Source organism: Brassica oleracea, chromosome C8 (genome assembly GCF_000695525.1).
Source record: "Brassica oleracea var. oleracea cultivar TO1000 chromosome C8, BOL, whole genome shotgun sequence".
NCBI classification, from domain to species: domain Eukaryota; kingdom Viridiplantae; phylum Streptophyta; class Magnoliopsida; order Brassicales; family Brassicaceae; genus Brassica; species Brassica oleracea.
Genome location: NC_027755.1, coordinates 28,531,921 through 28,545,708, shown reverse-complemented (window position 1 = coordinate 28,545,708; position 13,788 = coordinate 28,531,921). Strand labels below are relative to the sequence as shown.

At 42.5% G+C, this 13,788-nt stretch overlaps 3 protein-coding genes across 5 annotated transcripts; all 3 read left to right on the top strand.

The window, feature by feature from the left end:
- The first annotated feature begins 6,386 nt into the window (after positions 1–6,386).
- Positions 6,387–8,144, top strand: LOC106309786 (nuclear transcription factor Y subunit B-10). 3 transcript variants are annotated; one of them, XM_013746919.1, is made up of 7 exons: positions 6,387–6,558; positions 6,626–6,870; positions 7,040–7,169; positions 7,283–7,288; positions 7,422–7,461; positions 7,594–7,653; positions 7,848–8,144. In XM_013746919.1, exons 2-7 carry the CDS (start codon positions 6,626–6,628, stop codon positions 7,952–7,954), a joined length of 588 nt encoding a protein of 195 aa, XP_013602373.1. In that variant the 5' UTR covers positions 6,387–6,558; the 3' UTR covers positions 7,955–8,144. The 3 variants fall into 3 exon arrangements, with proteins under 3 accessions (XP_013602373.1, XP_013602374.1, XP_013602375.1); XM_013746920.1 differs by having other exon boundaries at positions 7,422–7,487; XM_013746921.1 differs by lacking the exon at positions 7,848–8,144 and adding an exon at positions 7,711–7,755 and having other exon boundaries at positions 7,594–7,676.
- Positions 8,145–8,417: 273 nt separating this feature from the next.
- Positions 8,418–11,506, top strand: LOC106308192. Its single transcript, XM_013745325.1, has 8 exons — positions 8,418–8,647; positions 8,804–9,022; positions 9,103–9,369; positions 9,810–9,847; positions 9,932–10,000; positions 10,167–10,320; positions 10,407–10,984; positions 11,126–11,506. The coding sequence occupies exons 1-8, from the start codon at positions 8,533–8,535 to the stop codon at positions 11,297–11,299; spliced, it is 1,614 nt and encodes a 537-aa protein (XP_013600779.1). The 5' UTR covers positions 8,418–8,532; the 3' UTR covers positions 11,300–11,506.
- Positions 11,507–11,934: 428 nt separating this feature from the next.
- On the top strand, positions 11,935–13,482 carry LOC106311121 (B3 domain-containing protein REM20-like). The gene is made up of 4 exons (XM_013748353.1): positions 11,935–12,041; positions 12,315–12,708; positions 12,779–12,858; positions 12,937–13,482. The coding sequence occupies exons 1-4, from the start codon at positions 11,964–11,966 to the stop codon at positions 13,036–13,038; spliced, it is 654 nt and encodes a 217-aa protein (XP_013603807.1). The 5' UTR covers positions 11,935–11,963; the 3' UTR covers positions 13,039–13,482.
- The last annotated feature ends 306 nt before the right edge of the window (positions 13,483–13,788 follow it).

Genomic DNA, 13,788 nt, shown 5'->3' with positions numbered 1-13,788 from the left:
AATCCACCCAAATTCTTAGGTTTCGTTAGCTTATCCCAAGAGATCCAGCAAATTTTTTCGTTTCCTTTGTTGTCATTCCACCAAAACCGTGTGAGAACTGACTGAATCTTCTTGCAGAGGCTTTTAGAGAGTTCAAAGCAAGACATAGCAAAGGTTTAAGAATCGAAAGGAGTTTCCCATGGACCTAAGCTCCACAAATCCCGAGCGAACCGACATTAAAAGAGGAGGTGGTCTGTAGTTTCAATGGCTCCACATCTGCCGCAAGCAGTATTCTCTCTCATTCTTCTTTTTTGTAGATTGAAGCCCGTGGGTAGGGCCTCATGTAGGCTCTTCCATAAGAACAACTTTATTTTTGATGTTGTTTTGTTTGACCAAACTAACTTTCTCCAGTCGATACTGTTTGTTGTTGAAGGAGACGAGACTTCAGCGATGTTTTGTGTCAGTGCCATGTACCCTGTTTTCGTCGTGTACTCCCCCGACGATTTGAGGTTCCATATGCAGGTGTCGTGTGTCCCCAGACGGCTCGGCCTTATTTGGAGGATGCGCTCTGCGAGTTCCGGTAAGGTTCTATTTATCTTCGCGACATTCCATTCCCGTGTCTCTCTAGATAGGAGGTCAGCCACTAAGAGATCTTGGTCTTGTAGTGTAGATGGTTCAAATGGACGGGTGTTGCTGCCATTATCAATCCAAGAGTCCTTCCAAACCTTAGTACTCTCCCCGTCCCCAATAGATTTCCCTAGGTGGCTGATTAGAAGGTCTCTCCCCGCTATGATTCCCTTCCAGCCATGGGAGGAACCCCCTTGAGATGGAACTGATAGGAAAGATTTACTGTGACAGTATTTCCCTAGGAGAATACGAGAGAGTAGACAGTGTGGTTTAGTAAGAATCCTCCAAGCTATCTTCCCTAGTAGAGCGATGTTGAATAGCTCCACGTCTCTGAAGCCTAATCCACCCAAATTCTTAGGTTTCGTTAGCTTATCCCAAGAGATCCAGCAAATTTTTTCGTTTCCTTTGTTGTCATTCCACCAAAACCGTGTGAGAACTGACTGAATCTTCTTGCAGAGGCTTTTAGAGAGTTCAAAGCAAGACATAGCAAAGGTTTGAATAGGAGAAAGGACCGACTGGAGCATTGTCATTTTGCCGGCTGTGGAGAGGTAGCGTGAAGACCATGATACTGCTTTCTGCTTCATACGATCCACTATGGAGGAGAACAAGTCCTTTTTTTTCCTTCCAAAATGTTCTGGTAAGCCCAAGTACTTCTCCACTCCTCCCTCTTTGTCTATTCCTAGTTGCAGTTTAACCATTAAGCGCACCTCCTGGGGAGTTTTTGATGAGAAAGAGATTGACGATTTAGCAGAATTGATCTTCTGTCCCGAGGCATACTCATAGTCTTGTAGAATTTGAAGTGGAGTAGCACAACATAGTGGATTAGTTCTGTCCAAACCTTAGTAGTCTCACCGTTGCCTATTGCTTTCTTGAGGTGTTGGAGAAAGAGGTTTCTACCATGCAGAATCTCTTTCCAGCCGTGTGAAGAAGCTTGAGTTCGGTTTGCTTTGAAGAAGGGCGTCTTGTAACAGTATTTACCTAGGAGGACTCTTGCCAGTAAGCAATCTGGCTTGGTAATCAGTCTCCATCTAATCTTTGCTAAGAGGGCTTGGTTGAAGATTTGGATGTCTCTAAAACATAATCCTCGTAGATTCTTTGGTAAGGTAAGCTTGTCCCATGTTGTCCAACATATCTTCTTTTCGCCTGACTTTTGGTCCCACCAAAATCTAGTTAATTCTTATTGGATCTTATTGCACAATCCCACAGGCAATTCAAAGAAAGTTATAGCAAAAGAGAGGATGGATGATAGAACTGATTGCAGCATTGTAGCCTTTCCTGCTGTAGAGAGGAACCTTGACTGATAGCTAACCACTTTCTGATGAATCTTGTCGACAATGGAGGCAAAAAGGTCTCTCTTCTTTCTCCCAAAGTGCTCTGGTAGCCCCAGGTATTTTCCTACCCCTCCTTCTTTATCTATGCCTAGCTGATTTTTGACTCTGTCTCTCACTGCCTCTGGTGTCTTCGCAGAGAAAGAAATGGATGATTTATCGACATTTATCATCTATCCGGAGGCTGCTTCATAGCTATGTAGGATGTTGCGTAGAGCAGTACAGCATTGAAGGTCTGTTTTAGTGAAAAACATTGTATCATCTGCAAACAGTAGATGATTAATCCTTGGGCTGTGGTTTGAGACTCTGATTCCTGCTAGCGTGCCTTCCTGTTGTGCTTTTTTGCAGAGGCCAGACAGCACTTCCCCACATAGGATGAAGATATATGGGGAAAGCGGGTCCCCTTGGCGTATTCCTCGCTGTGGGGTGACGGTCCCAACTGCTGTGCTGTCTACGAGAAAGGAGTAAGATACCGTTGTGATACATTGCATAACCCAACTGATCCAGACCTCGCAGAAACCCATCCTTTCCAGTACCCGCTTGATGAAAGACCACTCGAGGCGATCGTACGCTTTGCTGATGTCGGTCTTTACTGCCATAGTGCAATGAATCTCCGCAGCCGAGATCTTCAGGTAATGTAATACTTCATGTGTAATAAGAACATTATCTGAGATAGCTCTTCCTGGTATGAATGCAGATTGATTTTCCGAGATTGAGTCTTGTAGAATAGGTTTGAGTCTTATAGACAGTAGCTTGGAGATCACTTTGTAATAGATGTTACAAAGAGCAATATGCCTATAATCAGCTACACTTTTTGGCGTGTGTATCTTGGGTATAAGTCTCACATGAGTAGCATTGATCTTGTCTGGGAGACAGCCTGATGAAAAGAAACCTCAAATTTCGTGGACCAATGCAGGTCCCACCAGATCCCAGTTTGTTTGGAAGAAGCTAGCTGAGAAGCCATCTGGACCAGAAGCTTTATCTGGGTGGATTGCAAAGAGGGCTTCTTTGATCTCTAGTGGTGACGGCAAACCGGTGAGGGAGTTGTTCATTGCTTCAGAGATACAAGGTGTAAGGGCTCTTATTATTATATCTGAGGGATCCGGGTTTGAAGAGGTGAAGATATCTTGAAAATAAGAGGAGATAACCTCCACTATCTTGCCGTCCTCATAAACCGGGATACCTACAGAATTCTCAATGACTGAAATCCTGTTTCTTGTTCTGCGACCCTTTGTAGAAGCATGAAAAAACGCCGTGTTTTGATCTCCAAGGGCTAGCCAAAGTTGGCGGCTACGTTGTTTCCAGAACTCCTCCTCCGCTCTATACGCCTGCAGGAGCTTTTGGTTGATGTTTGAGATGAGGACATCATCTGCAGTTGAGCTTCCCATTGCTGTATCAAGAGACGCTTTTAGATCTTCAATGGACTTCTGGCTGTTGATATAGTGAATTCTGCTCCAGTCCGCAATTGCCCTTCGAACTCGGGAGATCTTCATCATCACAGGGCTGTTTTCATCTCTGTTCCAGGCCCTCTCGACGAGTTTAAGTACCTCTAGATTGTCTCGCAATCTCCTATCATACTGAAAGATTCGACGTCCTTTGCGGAGAGATGCGTTGAACACGGATAGAATAGGACGATGATCAGACCCTTCATATTGTAGATAGTGGCAGCGTCCGTACGGGAAAAGGTCTGACCATGAGCTATTTGCCAAAGCCCTGTCCAATCTGCAGTGCACCGTGTATGAGTGTCTAACTCCTCGCCAGGAACGAAAATTCCCTGTATGTTTAAGATCAAAGAGGTCGTTTGACGATAGGAATGTTCGAAAGGTGCTGAAGGAACTCTCCGGTCGATCTCTGCCTCCCATCTTCTCGGAGTTGTCTATGAGATCATTGAAATCTCCCGTAAGGAACCAGGGTTCAGATCTCGGGTCTACTAGCGAAGTAAGATGATCCTAAACTCTCTGTATATTTTGTATTTCTGGGGCTCCATAAACAAAGGTACTGAAGAACTTCGTATCTTTGTAACAGATAACAGCATCGATGAAGTTTTGATTGGAGGACAGTATCTGAATATGGATATCGGATCTCAATAGGAGAGCCAAGCCGCATGCGCCTGGCGATTCAGGAGGGACAAGAAAGAGGAATCCATGTTCAATGGCTCCAACTCTTTCAGTACAAAGGTATCAGAGTTCTTTGTTTCCATCAGAAAAATTATATCAGGGGAATTTTTTTTATTCAGTGTGATGAGTCTCTGGACTGTTGTGGGATTCCCAAGCCCACATCAGTTCCAGCTCAGAACCCCTAAGGAAGCGGACGTCTTTGTGCAGGAAAATCCTGTTGGTTTCCTGCTTGCGAGTGCTCCCTCGGAGGTGGAGAAGGTCCCAGATTAGAGGGTTGGGATTGAGGTCCTGAGATGTCAGCGGGGGCATCAGCGGTGATGGTAGCTCCTCTGGGTGTGGAGACTCTCCCTCTGGGTGCTCGAGGAGTAGAAGAGGCAGCTGGTGAGCTTTGAGGGGTCAGAAGATTACGCTTCCTAGAACTAGCTCCCGCTAGAGCTTTTTGAGCTCCACTGGCTTGGCTCCTTGAAGTTTTAGACGTTTTAGACGTTTTAGCTATCTTAGATGTCCCCGTGGGACGACCTCTCTTCCTTGCTGGAGGAGGGAGCGTGGAGGTGCTTGCTGGTAAAGGGGGAGCTTGTACAATAGTGTTCTCCCGTTGAGTGTCGTGTTCCGTAGAAGAGCTGCCACGCAAGACATTATGATAGTTCACAGTTGCAGCTTCGATAATGGACGGAGCTGTTTTCTCCATTAGGCCTTCCGTTTCACTTTGTAGAATCCGCTGCTGTCTCGCTGCTCTTTCCACCGGATCAGCACAACTGGCATATTGGATTATAACCTCCCGCAGTTCATTCAGAACTTCCTCAGTAGTTGGAATTGTGGGGAGAGCTGGGAAGTCGAAGGTGGCTAAATTACGTTCCAGGGGAGGTCTCAGCCTGGAGTTGTTATCAGTGGGTGTAAGCAAAGTTACAGGGCCCTTGCTCCGGTCCGGAGTTGAGTGAAGAGGCTGTTTACGTTTTTCACGCCATTGCAGTTGCTGCGAGGGTCGCGGGGATCGCCGGGAGCGTCTCGCTTGATGGCGGAGTGGGGCGTCTCCTGAGCCATAGTCAGTGTGCGCTAGCTGACTTTGGGGCCTCGACGGAGCATATGAGTCTCGGTTGGGCACCTCTCCCTGAGGGCTGACATCTTGAGCTAGAGGAGTTAATTTGTTGCATAGAGGTTGGCCTCGTGGTTGTGCAGGCTTGATTCTTTCGCCAAACGGTCTTCCATATCTATCAACGCGCTGGCTGAAATTTTCTTCTCTGGGAGGGAGCTTCAACGGAGACGTGTGGTGATAACCCCTTGGCTCTGACTGACGGCTGTTAGGTTCATTCAGAGAGCGTGTAGCAGGGGCTCTTTGTGGCGAGGTGTTGCGTGTGTGGCATTTAGAGGCCAAGTGAGATAGACTAAAGCACACAGAGCAGTGAAGTTCTAGGTTCTCGTATTCCAAGGCTACCACTAGTTCTTGGCCTGGAGCAAACTCTATCAGGGCTTCTTTAACTAAAGGTTCAAGCGCATTAACCGACAACCTGATATTTGCAGAGGATTTTGTAATGGCGTAGTCTTCCAGGGTTCCCAGCTCAAATGCAATGTTATACATCATTTGTTCATGCCAATAGTGGAGTGGGAGGCCTTCCAGACGAATCCAGAACGAGATCTGAGAGGGGAAGCTCAGAGAGATAACTGGCTCCCATCTTTGTTGAACGAGCATCCAGTGACAGAAGTGATATGGTCTGTTAGCTAAAACCCCTTTTAAGTCTTCTTCTAGTTCAAATCTGAACTGAAAACAGTTCCTTCCTAGGCCAGATCCGGAGACTCTACCCCGCAAGATCCATTTCCTTGGGAGCGCTGAGATAAGTGCTTCTACACACTGCTCAGCTGGTTTCATTACGCGCCCTATCAGAGTGAGGGAGTTTTCCTTGACAAGAGCGGATGTATCAAGCTCGGGGGCCTTGATACGTTTGCGAGGTAGCTCTTGGGAGGAACGTCGAGAGGAGGTTGTGCTGTAGGTCGTCATGGTCAAAGTGGTTGTGCGTTCGAGTTCGTGTAAATGCAGAGAGTTGAGTAGACGTAGACAGGGGAAGCGGAGGATGCGTTGAGGACTCGATTTAGAGGAGTGACCGTCGACTCTGGAATCGATCCGGTAGACCGGAGGGACCGGCGGGAGTTACCCCAAGGTGGTTTTAATTGTTTAAAACCGTGAAACTGTTGGGTAAAAGGAAAAACTTTCATTTTTGGGAAGTAGAAACAAGGTGGGTGAGAGATGTCAGCGGTAAAATTCAAAAGATAGGTTCAATTTATAAAGAACCTAAAAAAGAGTATATACTACTGTCTCTATTATTATATAATAATAATAATAAATGGACGGTGATAAAAAAGTCTAAATCCCTAATCTCGCAATCGCAGAGCTTCTCGCCTCTCGTCTTCTCCAGCGTCCGATCAATCTTCTCTTTCTCCTCCGATCACCCCCTCACTCTCTCCCGCCTTTTTCAAATCATCATCACCACCCTCGCGCTCGCTCTCACTCTCAGGTTCGTTCTTCGATTCTCTCTCACTCAGTTCCCGAATGAATGTTGTTTTAACGCTCTTCGTTGTTAGATGGCGGATTCACAGGCAAAGTCGTCGGGGATGAGTCCCGGAGTAGGAGGCGGTGGAAGCCACGAGAGCGGCGGAGATCAGAGCCCGAGGTCGATGAATGTTCGTGAGCAGGATAGGTTTCTCCCGATCGCTAACATAAGCCGAATCATGAAGAGGGGTTTGCCTGCAAACGGCAAGATTGCTAAAGATGCTAAAGAGACTATGCAGGAATGCGTCTCTGAGTTCATCAGCTTCGTCACCAGCGAGTAATGTCTTTTTTTTTTCCCTTCTTTGAATTGGGATTTAGGGTTTTGAGTCAATATCTGATTTTGTTGGGAGATTGATGGAATATGCTGTTTTATATTCCTTAAATTTTGTTCCTTTCGTTCTTATGAGTTCACTATGTCATGAGGTTGTGTATATTTTGACGAGCAGAGCGAGTGATAAGTGCCAAAGAGAGAAGAGGAAGACTATCAACGGAGATGATTTGCTTTGGGCTATGACCACTTTAGGATTTGAAGAGTACGTTGAACCTCTCAAGTTTTACCTGACGAGATACAGAGAGGTATGTTCCACTTCAGCTTATTCAGTTTCCTAGTTATGTTGAACCAACGATAACTCACTAACTCTATGTTTTTCTTTCTTTCTTTCTATGCTATATGGATTGGACTCTTGCAGATGGAGGTCAGTGGTTCTCATTTTATCACTTACCGCTCTTCTTTTATTTTTCATAATCCGAGGGTCCGGTTATATCTGTGGCTGGGGCATATTGTTGTATGATTGTGTCTCATTAGGATTGTTTCTGCCATTTTGATAGGGTGACAACAAGGGATCAGGAAAAGGCGGGGAATCAAGTGGTAAGAGAGATGGTCAACCAGGCCAAGTAATCTCTCCAGTTGACATTGTTTTCTTCTTCTTTTTTTTTGCATTGTGCTTATGTTTCGCGTGGGCTAATTTTAAATTTTCCCCATCTTTACCTTTCTGAACAGTTTCTGCAGCAGGGTGGTCAGCAAGGCTCTTTCTCACAAGGTCCTTATGGAAACTCTCAAGTAAGTGCTTTCTCTTAGCAAAGGTTAATTTTTTACTTCTATGTAGTTCTCGCATAGAGGAGAAATAAGAGTACACACAAGAATTAGAACAGTTAAATGGTATAAAATTTGTTCGGACTTTGTATCCAGAGCTTAAACGACCGTAAATAACCAAAAGAAAAACTGATTAAACTGTTTTTTTTTGGTGACTGTAGGGTTCGCATATGATGGTTCAAATGCCGAACGCAGAGTAGTAGTAGAACAATATTCATCACAATCAACGGAGATTCATCTATTCATGTTCTTGTTTCCGAGAATCTGAGCGATCCACTGTTTCATATATTTGAACTGTGGTATCTCTTGTATATGATTGTGTTTTAGTTTGAGAAGAGAGTGTGGTTTGCTCAAAATATGAGAATTGAGAAGCAACTTTTGTTTTCTAACATTTGATCGTTTTTAGTTTCTTAACTTTTGATCTTAAGAGGCCTTATTTATTTATCCGCAATTGCTTTGCTTTGTTTCACAAAAAGACGATTATTTGTTCTACACTTGCTTGACTTCAGTAGTGTGGTGAATTCAGTCTACGGGGAATGAAAGGATATACTGATATATAGTAAAGTTGGAATTGGTTGAGGCTTATAAATCTTGGTTAAAGAATTAGAAGGATCCGAGAAATCGTATTGAGTAGACGTTTGCTAAAGTACCTTAACCGGATAAAACCGAACCGATCCAAACCATAAGGATTAGGGAACAACCAACCAACTAACCGCGCTCACTAACTCAAAAACCCTCGATCTCGGGATAGGTGGGAAGAAAAGGAATCACTTGTTCATTCAAATCTCTTCTTCTTCTTCTCTCTCAGAGTGCATTTCGATTTGTCTTCTTTAACTCTCTCTGCTCATGGAAGACAACGAGAACAAGAAAAGCGAGGGCCTTGGTCTGATTGATGTCGCTGCTGAGGACGATAGCCTCCTCTTCTCCTCCTTTCCCAACCCCACCAGCTACGAGTTTTCCGGTAAATTAGCCATTGATTTTGGGTTTTAGATGGGTTCTGGGTTTTGTTAAACTCTCCGAATCTGCTTTCACTGTAGAGGGTTATCTGATAGAGACTTTCGCTTGATTAGTGCTTGGTAAAGTTTTGGTCTTTTGCTTATTTAATGCTAACATTCAGAAGCAGATGAGGATGAAAAGTGTTTGAACGATGGAAAGGATCGAACTTTCTTGAGGGAGACAGAGTCCTGTGATGAAGAGATACTGGTATCTTCAGTAGAAGAGAAGGAAGACGTGCTTCAACCTCGTGACTCGCCTGAGCCTCAGAAGGTCACCAAGAGTGGGAAGTATAACTTGCGCAAAAGTCTTGCCTGGGACAATGCCTTCTTCACTAGCCAAGGTTAATTGAATTTCGAACCAGCTACCTTTTCGTTTTCACTTTTAAGTGAAATTTGATAATTGGCGTATTGTCTAAATCAGGTGTTTTGGAACCTGAAGAAATATCCAGTATGATGGAAAGCAATCATAAGAGTGAGAGGAATGGTTTGCCGACTATTCAGGAGGATGTTAATAGATCTACGGAATCCATTTCTACATTTCAAAGTGACTGCCCTGTGGAAAACAGTCAGGAGTTTGTTTTGTTTGAAGATGTAAGAGCGTCTATTCAAAGGTCTGCTAAAGCTTCTGATGCTCCTATACCTGGAAAAGATAATGAACTGGGAGCAATCGAAGTAGCAACCAGCCCAAGTAAGTCTTTTTTTTAGTGTTAAAGGATCTAGCATTGCCTGTTTAAGGGGATATATGGCCTTACCAAACATTAGCATGCATCTTTGAGTATAATCAGTTTCTATGGTTTAGCTCGAGCTTTATTTTTTTCTAGTGGCTTTCTACATAGCACTAGGTCTACCTTTTAGTTTTGTGTTTGTGCTCTCTCCACATTAAGGCCTTAACAATTATGATAACAGTTTCTCCACGTCTCTCTTTATGGCTTCTCGGAGAGCTAGTATCTAATGTGAGCTACCTTTAGATTTCAAGTTTTCCATCTACTTTGTGAAGAGTTTATTGCTACAGTGTTTTAATTTGTGTCATTGGATGTTACTTTTTCAAGGTGTTTACACTTATGTTAATTTATGTAAAGTTTTGTTTCCAAGTTAACCATCTTTTGCATACCATGTTTGAAATTCCAGCTTCAAGTACAGTGGAGGTCATTGCCTCTCAGGAGAAGGTAAATCTGCTAACAACTGCGCCTACTAACTTTTCTTGACCTTCCTCCTCTCCTAAGCCTTTCTTTGATTTATTTGCTTCTTAGATGAAACCAAAAGCCAGTTCTAAAAAGCTGAGTATTAGAGCAAACGGATCAGGGAAGGCAACAAAACAGGTATATCATCTTCATTCACTTTCTCAGTTGCATATTAACTACAGTCTGCAGGATTTATAATATTGGTTTCTTCTGTTGGTTAATGAACTCGAACTGTGACAACTGTCTCTGTTAGATTTATCAATTAGGAGCTTGTCATAACTTGTCCTGTTGTACAATTATACAGCCTGTTTCTGCTACAAGAGGTCTCAATACATCCGTTTCCAAGCCTACACCCAACAGAGTCGGCAAAGTCAGGCTCTTGTCAACTACACCAACGTTCAGGGCATCCCTAGATGTTAGCAAAACTAAACTCGAAAAAGATTCCAAATTACCTGCGGGTTAGTCTCAGAACTCTTGTTATCTTAAAGTGTTGTATTACTTGTGTCTGTTTCGTCCATGTTTGATGACTTTGAAGTATATGCAGGTAAAGAGCCTTCGGTTCCTAGAATACCCATTTCACGAAGACCCACATTCCCAAAACCTTCTGTGGTTAAGTCAACTTTGCGTTCTTCAGCTGCCTCAAAGAATGAATTGACATCTTCCTGTTCTTCGCTAGAGAGCTGTGCCAGTGCTGCTTCATCCAGCGCTTCTCACAAATCTTCTCTGAATCAGATAAAGAAGAAGAATGATTCAAGTTCCAGAATAGCAAATAAATCTACATCTAGAGGTATTATGGGGCAGCCAAGAATCCCACCACCCCAGCCAACCAAGAAGACAACCAAGTCCAACCTTTCCTCCGCTGGCTCTATCAGCGACTGTTCATCAGAGTCATCACGAGCTTCTGCAACTAGCCAAACGGCTAAAAGTATCCAGAAAGCCGTCTCTGGTGCAAATGATACTGTGAAGTCTCTCAAGAACTCTAAAGATGCATCTGTTGTTCAAGCTGATGCTAAGGAAGGCACGAAACGAGTTTCAGCCATCAATGGTGGTTTGGCTCCTCCAGGTTCTATGAAACAATCAGGTCTCCGTGTGCCAACACCAAAAATCGGCTTCTTTGATGGAGTAAGTTCCCAAAACCAAATTTGCAACTTTTGGTGCTCCTAGTGATTGGTACCAGCTCTTTAAGTATTGTCTGATCTATTTCTATCTGGAATATGAGTATGTAGCTGATGTCTTCTCCCTCTACCTCTCCTTGGTAAACAGGGAAGACAGGGATCATCTTCATCTGCTGGTAAGAAGGTTGGGAAGTCACCGGCACAAGAGTCGTCGAAATTGAAAACTAAGGCAGCAGCTTCAAGGCTTGTCCCTGCATCGTCTCCGAAACTGCAAAACAAATTGTATTCCAAGAACAATGCAGAGGATCAACTTGAGGGGTGATGGAATCAAGATGATGATGATGCCTTAAAGGATTCAATAGTTCTTTTATATAATGGAGTTGTTTCTCTTATTTTCTTTTAATAGAACTTACCCCTTGAATGTTAGATTCTTATGTAATGTAACCCATCCCTTAAGTAAGAACAGTAATATTATCAGTTGTGCGTTAGAGAACTTAAATTTAACTAGTTTATAAGATATTGTTACTACAACTGCATTACACAGTACATGGTCTTAACTCAGTATCTCATATTAATCGCCAAGAGAAAATCAGAAAATCTTGTTTTTTTTTTGCTTAATGACACATGGATTAAAAGTTTGAAGTCTCCAAATAAATTCATCCTCAGCCATGCATAGATGTCTGTGTCAATGTGATAAAGTGTATTGGTGGTACACAGAGTGATCCGACAAGACGATATATTCATCATGTATTAGTACAATTCAAAAGGAAAGCAGCATTGCACCAGTCTCAAAGTAGACTACAACTAATGAACTTTATATTCAACATGATGTGTACAACTCTGTTTTTGTTTTCAAAGCTTTTGACTCATTTGACTCCTTTGGTTTATAATAAGTTCTCTCCTTCATAGTCTCTCATATCTCTCTCTCTCTTCTCTCTGGAAATATTATACCCATTTTCGATAGTCTCTCTCTTCCAACGTCCTCCATGGCTGAAAATGAAGATGATGTTGCCCTTTCTCGTTTCTTCAAGGTTTTCCTCTCAGAAACAGCCTCTGAATCAATGGTACATATCTTCTTCTCTCTCATATTTCCTTCTTTCACCACTGTAACAAGTAAAAGTTTTAGACTTTTTAGGTAGCTCTAGTATTAGCTAGAGAGTTATGGCTTAAAGGGAAAAGACTCTTTAGTGGGTTTTGTCGTCATCATGTTTCTTGCATCAAGTAGTAAGATAGAGAACAAGTGAAAGTGATAGAAAGATTCTTGATTTGTTTCTTTGTTAAAATCTTGATTTTTAGTTACAAACAAGTTTCTGATGGTTCACACTTTGATTTATCAGGCCATCCCAATGTCCTTTAATGAGCATCTAGAAGATCCACTTCCACGGAAAGCTAAGCTCCAAGGCACTGGAGGTGGAGTTTGGACTGTGAGCTTCACCACAATACGTGACTGTGCTTATTTCTCATCTGGATGGTCCAAATTTGCAGAGGACCATGAACTCAAGGACGGTGAGTTCTTGACCTTTGTCTATGATGGTCACCCCACGTTTGAAGTGCGTGTCTTCGGTCATAGTCGTTGTAAAGAGACAAGAGCAGTTGTGGAGACAGTGGAGCTTTCTGATTCTGATGATGAAGAAGAAGAAGATTCTTCAGTGGAAGCTGATGGTGAAGTTGAAGAAGTCAGCCAGAGTATCTATCCTGTTGACAGCAACCAGACAGTATCATATGATGAAGGTGAGAATGTTAATTCTTAGTAATTACTAATTAATACACAAACCAATGCTAAATCATGTCTTTGTCTCAGTTGTTGCAAGGGTTTCGAGCACGGAGGTCACTGGAAATCCATGCTTTACTACCAACCTTAAGCAGAGGACATATGAGCTGGTAGAGAAATGACATTAGATTCGGTTACTGTCTTAACCTTATGGCTTACTCATGTTTTGTTGGTCTTGTTCTGTACAGTTTATTCCAGCAAATGTGGTTAGAGAACATGCGCTTACGTTTGGAGATAGCATCAAGTACATTGATGCAGAAGGGGTCATGAAAGGGGGAAGAGGGAAATGATCTGATGATAGGGTTTGCTTCAAAGGATGGAACAGAATTTGTAGGAGGAACAGGCTTAGAGAGGGAGATACAGTTATCTGTGAGATGCTTCATGTCCGGAAGAAGGTTCACTCAATCAAAATCACAGTCACACGTGGTTGAGTCTCTTATCATCAGTTCATCACCATCACCATCATTATCAAGATGCAACATGAGACATACTTAAAAAAAAGCCACAGAGGCATTACATAATAAGCATTCAAAATACAACAGAAACATCAATAAGCTCATAACAGTCTTGAAACAAACAAACATGACTGTTATGAACTTATTGATGTTTCGTTTGTATTTTGAATGGTTATTATGTAATGCCTTTGTGGCTTTCTTTTAACTATCTTTCCTGTTGTATCTTGCATCCTTATCATGTAATGCATTTGTGAATTTTTAAGTATGTTTCTTATAGTATTTTGAATGTTTATTATGTAATGCATTTGTGAATTTTTAAGTATGTTTCTTATAGTATTTTGAATGTTTATTATGTAATGCATTTGTGAATTTTTAAGTATGTTTCTTATAGTATTTTGAATGCTTAGTGTGTAATGCATTTATGGATTTTAAGATATGTTTCCAGAGGTGAAAAAAACCCAACAAAGCTTGATATAATACTAAGACAATGAGGCAAAAAATGTAGTTTACATCTCTGACACACTAAACATGTAACTCACTTCCTGTGTGTAGCTATGTTCATTGGAGACTTGAAAACATATCTCA

Excerpts from the sequence above, each read along its gene's own strand:
- LOC106309786 (XM_013746919.1), top strand. The coding sequence starts at position 6,626 with ATGGCGGATTCACAGGCAAAGTCGTCGGGGATGAGTCCCGGAGTAGGA. Across the intron at positions 7,462-7,593 it reads AAAAGGCGGGGAATCAAGTG|TTTCTGCAGCAGGGTGGTCA; the intron begins GTAAGAGAGATG and ends CTTTCTGAACAG. Across the intron at positions 7,654-7,847 it reads GTCCTTATGGAAACTCTCAA|GGTTCGCATATGATGGTTCA; the intron begins GTAAGTGCTTTC and ends TGGTGACTGTAG.
- LOC106308192 (XM_013745325.1), top strand. The coding sequence starts at position 8,533 with ATGGAAGACAACGAGAACAAGAAAAGCGAGGGCCTTGGTCTGATTGAT. Across the intron at positions 9,370-9,809 it reads CGAAGTAGCAACCAGCCCAA|CTTCAAGTACAGTGGAGGTC; the intron begins GTAAGTCTTTTT and ends TTGAAATTCCAG. Across the intron at positions 10,001-10,166 it reads CAGGGAAGGCAACAAAACAG|CCTGTTTCTGCTACAAGAGG; the intron begins GTATATCATCTT and ends ACAATTATACAG.
- LOC106311121 (XM_013748353.1), top strand. The coding sequence starts at position 11,964 with ATGGCTGAAAATGAAGATGATGTTGCCCTTTCTCGTTTCTTCAAGGTT. Across the intron at positions 12,042-12,314 it reads AAACAGCCTCTGAATCAATG|GCCATCCCAATGTCCTTTAA; the intron begins GTACATATCTTC and ends TTGATTTATCAG. Across the intron at positions 12,859-12,936 it reads AGCAGAGGACATATGAGCTG|TTTATTCCAGCAAATGTGGT; the intron begins GTAGAGAAATGA and ends TGTTCTGTACAG.